Source organism: Leucopleurus acutus, assembly GCF_964270905.1.
Source record: "Leucopleurus acutus genome assembly, chromosome: 2".
NCBI classification, from domain to species: Eukaryota; Metazoa; Chordata; class Mammalia; order Artiodactyla; family Delphinidae; genus Leucopleurus; species Leucopleurus acutus.
In genome coordinates, this window is record NC_139143.1 from 42,635,909 (window position 1) to 42,643,657 (window position 7,749).

The 7,749-nt window shown below is 53.4% G+C and overlaps 1 protein-coding gene across 1 annotated transcript; it reads right to left on the reverse strand.

Annotated features, from left to right (window-relative positions):
- Positions 1-1,435: 1,435 nt before the first annotated feature.
- On the reverse strand, positions 1,436-7,172 carry AVPR1B (arginine vasopressin receptor 1B; the record flags this gene model as incomplete). The annotated part of the gene is made up of 3 exons (XM_082858251.1): positions 1,436-1,657; positions 2,172-2,471; positions 6,224-7,172. The coding sequence occupies 3 exons, from the start codon at positions 7,170-7,172 to the stop codon at positions 1,608-1,610; spliced, it is 1,299 nt and encodes a 432-aa protein (XP_082714377.1). The 3' UTR covers positions 1,436-1,607.
- Between the last annotated feature and the right edge of the window lie 577 nt (positions 7,173-7,749).

Here is a 7,749-nt window from a genome sequence, read left to right on the forward strand (position 1 = left end):
TGAGGTGCCTGTTGCTCAGAGAGATTGGATAACTTGCCCAAGTTCAAACAGGTAGAAAAGAGGTGAGATCAGGACTCAAACCCAGGTTTGGGGGTACAAGGCCGGTGTCCCTTGTACCTCCCAGTCATCGTGATGAGCAAAGATTTACTTAGTACCTACTATGGGCACAAGGGTCAGGAACTGTGGTCTGAAGTGGAAGCAGAGGAAGGAGCAACTTCAATAGCTCACACTGGCATGGGAGGCTCCTCAGCCCAGCTCCATCAGGACAGATGGACAGGGAAGAAGTGGTTGGACGTCAGGGACTGACATTAGCAACAGGGTGCAGTGAGGAGAGACAGTGGGTTCCCACATCCACCTTGAGCCTTGGTCTCACTAGGGTCTGTGTCCCGCTCTCCACTTCTCTAGTATTGAAGGGCTGGGGTGCTTTGTTCACTCACAACACTCAGCTTAGGTTCTTTTCTTTTAAGGAAGCCTAATGAGACTTCTTAGAGCTAAGTGGCCTCTTAAAGAAGTGTATCCCCAAAGCCACAGTCACTCCTCAAAACTTCCCTAGGAGTGGAGGGCAGAGAGTGACTGCTCCCTGGAGTGCTCTCAGGAGCTCTTAATTAGATCAGCAATCCCTACATTAATAGGGGCTCACGTGTTTAGTATGGTTCAAGAGTTTACAAACCACCTACACACGCACAGTCCTATTTGACCCTCATAATGAAGAGAGCAAGGCCATTGGTGGTGGCATGGTGGTAGAACCAGGACCCAGTTCTCCTGACGTCAGCTGATGGTCTTTCCACCATCAAGACCATCGCTTTGAGTAGAACCAGAATCATGGTGGGGAGGTTATCCCATGGTATAAATCCCACTGCGGATAATGAGTGCGGGACAAAGCCCCAGATTCTACCTGCCAGGCTCTCTTGGCATCAGCATCACAGAACTGAGGGCAAAAGTGGACAGTATGGCCAAGGCAGGAACCAAAGTCACCAGAATTGAGTCAAAGGGCATAAGTGTCATTGTCATGAAAACACAGCAATTCTTCCAGAGCCTACTGGTTAGAACGTCCTTAGAGAATGCTTCTCCAGTCTTGCAAAGTCATGAAAGTTTCAAGCTGGGAAATGCCTTAGAGATCATCTCTGTTCTACAGGTGAGGAGCTGAGGCCCAGAGAGGGAGGTGACTTGCCCAGGGTCATACAGATACCCCACGGCAGAGCCGAGTTTCCAGTCCTGGGCTCCTGATTTGGTCACGGCAAGCATGTGATTCATGTGGAAGCTCTGAGGAGCCTCAAACAAATCCAGAGCCATGACTAAGTCACACTTTCTCAAAGGATGTCTCCTCTGTGCATCCCCAAGAGGCAGGAGCCATGTGGACCCCCTGAGGGGAGGAGGGAGAGCGACCAATCCCTGCTGCCTCCGAGGCTTCCTCCCACTCGGAATTTTATTGTGACCATTTTCATCTCCTCCCTTCCTCACTCTTTCTTCTCACTCTCACCCCCCGTTGGTCATTCCACTGAGAATATGCAATACTCTGCCCTGTCACCCACCCTAACTCTAAATGAGGTGCGTGGGGAGAAGAGAAGTAGCGTTTGCAGAGTTTTTACCAGTTACCAGGTGCTGTGCTAACCCTGCATTTCCCTTCGGTAGACAGGTGGGCATAGCAGGTGAAGTCCTCACACCTATTCACTTTCTTCATTAAGCAATCCTCTCTCCACCAAAAAAAACCCCCAAAAAACAAAAACTCAGGATGCAGACAGGGTCCTTCTCACAGGTTTTCACTCCTTCCCTCTCCTGGTTGAACTGGGATGCGCTAGTCAGGTTAGGATGGGACAAACAAGATAGGAGACCAGCCTCTGAGTCCCTGCTGCCTGTGGACCCCCAGACAGGACAGCCCTAGGCCTGTCAGATCTGGGGCACCACATCTACCGCACGTGTGCTTCCCAGACACCCTGTGAATATGGCAGGATCAGGGAAGCAGACAGTCTGATTCTCCCTGACTCCCAGCATGTGAGGTTGGGAGCAAACGACGGCAGCCGTGTAACCAAGAGGAGCAGCCATTCTGGCCTCCTCGCCCTGCCTCAAACTGGGCTCCCCTAACTCCAGCCCTGCGCTCCCAGCATTTACACCCAGTGCTGAGGTGGGTAGAGACCCTCGCCACACTCCGGGGAGTGTTCTCTAAAAGATGCTGGTCTCGGTGACGGTGTCCCTGTCCACCTGCTCTTCATCCTTCAGTGGGTCTTCGGGCCCCGGCCTCTGGCTGAGGGTGGGCAGGCCACTGGAGCGGGTCAGCAGCATGGCGCGGCGGTTGGATGGGCTGCCGCTGGAGAGCTGCCTGCACATCCTGGGCCCCGGCCCCCCGCAGCAGGCCAGACGGCCAAGGGAACGCGGCCACAGGTGGCCGTTGAAGCCCATGTAGATCCAGGGGTTGCAGCAGCTGCTGAGGTTGCCCAAAAGCATGGAGATGGTGAAAGACACATTGGTTGAATCTGCCGAGAGAGAAGCACAAGAATTTTAGACCTGGGAGAGATTCCCGGTCCCTACTGATCGGAGAAGGAAATTGAATCCCAGAGAGGACCTGGGACTCACGTGGGGCTCTGTAATTAGAAAGGAATACAGCTGGGGCATGAACCTGGGACTCCTGACTCCAGAGTCCTGCCTCACTGATTGATTTGTTCGTTTTGTACTACAGGGTGACGACAGGATCCGAGGCTTGCTCTGAGTTGACTTTAGAGGTGCAAACATAGTCTGGGACAGGACCAGCCCAAATAGGAGACACTGTCTTTGTTCCAAAACCTCGCTCTTGAATCCCCTAATGGATGTAGAGCTAGGATGAAGCAACTTCTGTAAAACATTCAGGAAAAGTAACCATGATTCTAGCCAGGTTCAGGCACACCTCCATCCCCACTTATGTCATAGATACGGGTGCACATTGCCTTCCGAATTCCGTCCTCCTTGACCCCTAGGGGTCAGTCCCAGTCATTCTGTCATTCAGTCAGTTTGCATGTGAGTATCAACTGTGCCAGGCCAGTGATAGGGACCTGGTAGGGCGATCAGTGGAGCCTGACAGTCCTACAGGTCCCATGATGTCATCTCCAACTGTGCACCTTCTAGGTACAGGGCATCCAGGCATCCCGTTGCAGACCAGTACTTGTTCTCTGTCATCAGAAATTACATCCAAAGAATGCACCATCCTTGGCGGGAGCTAATTTCTCTCCTGGGAAGTCAAAATGTGAGAGTTCAAAGACTCTGATAAGATTTCTTCCAGATACAATACTCTTCCTGAAAATGAAATGAAACTTCTCATGACAACAGGAAAGCTGGGGGATGGGCCCCGTCCTCCTGCTAGATGCACCACGGCTACAGTTATGGCGTGGGTTGCATACTGAGTTACCCTCCTCTTCAGTGGAGGCTGTAGCGTCACTGAGCACAATGCTTAAGCTAGAAGGAACCTTAGAGGCGGAGTCACCAAATACAACGTCAGAGCTGGAAGGAACCTTAACGGTTATGGCATAGACTTGAACCTAGGTCTTCCCTCCTCAAAGCAGCAATCCTGCACCCTGCCACCATTTCAACCAACAAACTGAAGGGCAAAGCTCAAGTGCCTGCTCTGTAAAGCACCATGAAATCTTCCGATACACAGATTCCTCATGCGCCTCTCCTGAGGGTATGCTCTCCAGTGCGGTACTCATAGCCCAAGAGAAGGGAAGATACAGGGTCAGAGTGTTTGAGAGAAGGCTTGAATCATAGAGTTAGGAAGCTGAAGACACCTGGGCCTGGATGGGCAGGTCTAGGGCACAGAAGTGAGGGCAAGGAGGGAGCACCTGTAAGCGGAGGAGACACCATCCTCAGCAACAAGCACAGCCTCCTTCAGGCTTGTCTCGGCTCTGGCCTGCTCCCCAGTTAACTTAATACCCAGGGGCTGCAGAAGACTTGGGAAGTTGCTTTGGCTAAGGGGTGGTATTCACCCTGTCTGCTCCATCGACATATATATGTAGTGCCCAGACTCGGCCAGAGACTTAGGGGTTCCAGAAGTTTCTTCACTTGGGAAGCATCTGTTTGATTTAGGCCTGTCTGAGCCAGGCCCGGTGCAGGGGCTGGAGATGGGCCCGGAGCATTGGAGTCTGCAGAGGCTTCACCTCTCAGCCCCCGAGGGCAGATCCACTACTAGTCCTGGCCAGCCGCTGCACTTCATTCTGACGGAAGCTCAGCTGACAGTCGGGGGCAGGGCCAAGGGCAAGGATACAGACAGCTTCTCACCAAAGACTCAGGGACAGGTGGCCAGGAGGCTAGTTTGCTGTGGAGGAAAACTGGGTGTACTGGAAAGTAAGTCTAAAGTAATGAATGTCAGCCGGACTCGAAGGTCCCAGAGGGCTTCCAGTTTTCTGAGCGAGCACATTTTCTGAGGGATACTTAGTTCCTGTACTTCATACTCAGTGAGGCTCTTGGTAAGCGGTAAGTCACTCTATACATGGGTCTCTGGGACAGGCTGATGATGACAGTGAGTACAGCAGGCGAGCAGGAAAGCCTGCACCGGCTGAACGGCAGGATCCCCATCTTCTTGGAGGTTCCTTGAGAAAGGGGTGAATGGCCTTCTCACCCCTGGTGACATCAGCTCAGCTGTGATTGTTGGGAAGAAAGCCCTGCCACGGTTAAAGCTTGGCCCATAAAGACCTTGATTCCATTCCTGGCTCCATCCCCTACTAAGCAGTGGCACTTCGGACCAGTTATTTCACCTCTCTGAGTCTCAGGTTACTCAGATGTAGAGAAGGTCACCCCGAAGTAGCACAAGGCCTGAATGTGCTTGGCACTAGAAAGCCCTCCTTCCTTCTATTCTGTGCTTGACTAGAGCACGGAGGTCCCTACAGGTGGTTAGGATTAATATGCTCATTGCTTTAAGGGTAATTTATAAAGTCTCTGGTCCAGACCGGTATCTGAAAGGTGGTTAAGAAGGGGTATGATGGGACCGTAAGAGTTCAGTACTGCCGTCACACTTCTCTCACAGAGTTGTGTTGACATCATGAACAGCCTTCCACTTACTTCATCTCTCCAGAAAAGCAAAGCAGTTGGCTTAAGTGTGTGCTAGGATGAGCAAAATGAGATTAGAAACAAAAGCACAGGGAAGGGGGACCACTCCCTAAGAGCTGGTAGGAAGTGGTAGCCAGGGTCTGCTGGCCAGTGAACCCTCTGGAAGCTTCCAGAGGAAACTGTGCACAGGGCTTCCCTAGGGCAGTCACATGCTGCACCCATTATATACCCCAAGCTGTGCATAAGATGTGATGTACTGCAGAGGACACAGTCACCCCTCTTCACAGACTTGTCCCCCACTCTTCTTAGGGGAGCAGGAACAGATGTCTTTGAATAGCTCTCTCCAACATTTTGGGTGCCCAGACACCGCATCTACCTTTCTGAGGACAAGTTCACCCCTAAATGGCCTGACCGTCTGGCAGTGTCTAAAACTTAGGAGGCTGCCATCTACCTCACTCCAAAAAATGACCAGAACAAGGCCTTCTATGTGCCAACCGGAACACAGTCCCATTTTGTTTTTCACGTAGGAGGAAGGGCCCTCTCCTCATCACTTTCAGAGCCAGGGTTATGGGGGTGCGGGGGGCGCAGGAGGATGTATTGAGGGAAAAAACAAGGAGGCACCAGGCTTGGGCTCTACTTTTCACTTTGCTGTGTGGCCTTGGGCAAGTCATGTTTCCTCTCTGAGCCTCTGCTTGCTCATTAGCAAGACAAAAGACAAAAGTGTTGAACTTGAAATTTCAGGGTTGTGCACCAAGCCCAATTCATTGAAAGTGGCTGTTGTAAAGGAGTTCAACGTCATATTTAGTTGCAGGGGGGAAGGGTGCCGAGAGACGTAGTTCATGAGCCACAAATTTCCATCCTGGATGGAATCATTTGAAAATCCCTTTCAAACATCTAGCAAACTACCAGTTGCTTGGCCAAATCTACTAATGGTCATATTTTTTTAGGGCCAAAGAGTATTTTAAAACGTTTACATTAGTTACCAAAATTTTAAAAGATGGAAATTCACGCCAAAGATACTCACATGGCGTCTTTTGGCCGGAGGGGAGTTGCAGCTGTCCCTTTTCACACGGGACAGGCGCCATCTTTCCTAGCTGCTCATTTGTTACCTATGTGGCCTGTGAGCCATTGTGACCCTGTCCTAATACTCTTGTCCTCTCCGCTCCGCATTTTTCCACCTCCTGCTCCCACATCACCCCTCACCAGACCACACACTTGCCTTCATCAGGGGCATTCTCGTCCCACACAGACCACATCTGGACGCTGAAGAAAGGCGCCCAGCAGGCGATGTAGGCCAGCACGATGACGAAGGTCATCTTCACCGTTCGGATCTTGGCCCGTGAGATGGTGTTGGTGCCGCTGACCCGGGATGGCAGCCCCCGTGTGGCTGCAGCTGGGGCAGAAGGAGGCGAGGGCCGGTTCCAAGTCCTCCAACCCCCTCCTTCTACCTTCCAGGCCCCGGTCTTGACTTTTAGGTTCTTACAGATTTCATGGCAGATGAGGCTGTAGCAGGCCGTGAGCATGGCCACAGGCAGGATGAAGATGGCCAGGGTGGTCCAGGTGATGTAGGCCCGTGGCCCCCAAGGAAAGCGGAAGTCTGCCCAGCAGTCCAGCACTCCAGAGCCCTGGATCACCTCTCGTAAAGAAAAAATGAAGACTTGAGGGAGGCTGAGGATGGCGGCCAGCAGCCAAGGAGCTGCAATGAGAGGGTAGGTGGACAGGCTGGGCTGCTGGAGGCTGCACAGGGGGTGACAAATGGCCAGGTAGCGGTCAAGTGTCATGGCCAGCAGCATGTAGGTGGAGGCGAACATGCTGAGCACCTGCAGGTACTTGATGGCCCGGCAGAGGGGGTCGGGGCCCTGGAAGCGGTAGGTGATGTCCCACAGCAGCTGGGGCAGCACCTGGAAGAGCGCCACACCCAGGTCCGTCAGGGCCAGGTGCAGCACAAACAGGTGCATGCGGGAGCGCTTGCGGCCTGCCTGTCCCACTGTCAGCAGCACAGTCAGGTTGCCCCCTGTCGCCAGCACCAGGACAGTGGCCAGGACGCCAATCTCCACCTTGGCCAGCTCCTCATCCCGGCCCAGCCAGGGTGTGGTGGCATTGGGGACGGAGAGGGTGCTCCCGGGGGCGGGGCTGGTGATCCAAGGAGGCCCAGGATCCATGGTGGAAGTTTGCTGGGAGGGAACGGGAGGAAGGAGAGGGATGGATGGAGCGTGTGAGTGTGAGTGGAGAGGTTGGTTGAATGAGATGGAGTGGGGAGGGGAAGTTTTAAGAAGGAAAAAAGGAGAAGGTTGGGGATGACAGGGAAAAGGCTGAAACTGGATGGCAATCGTTAAGAAGATGGGGATAGAGAGGACGATGGAGAATGAGATAAGGAAGGAGAAGATGCTGACCCCGGAGAGGGGAGGGGGAACCCAGGAGCCAAGGGAAGGAGGGGTCAGGGAGGCAAGGTGTCAGGAAAGGAAGAATGGATGAGGCTGTGCACGGTGAGGCCTCTGGAAGGGAAAGAAGGCTGGGGGAGCTGGCACCACTCCCAAATCCACCCCAAATCCACTCTCCCCAAACTTTTCTGGAAGCGGAAAGCGGATGTCCCTAAGCCTGCTTGGAGGCGCGCTCCCGGCCATCGGTGTCGCCCGCCGGCCTGGAAGCCCCAGCCGAGCCCACGCGCCCCGGCCGGCGTGCGGCGACCAGCGGCAGCTGGAGCGCAGCGGCTCGGCCGAGCGAGTTTTATGCTCTAGC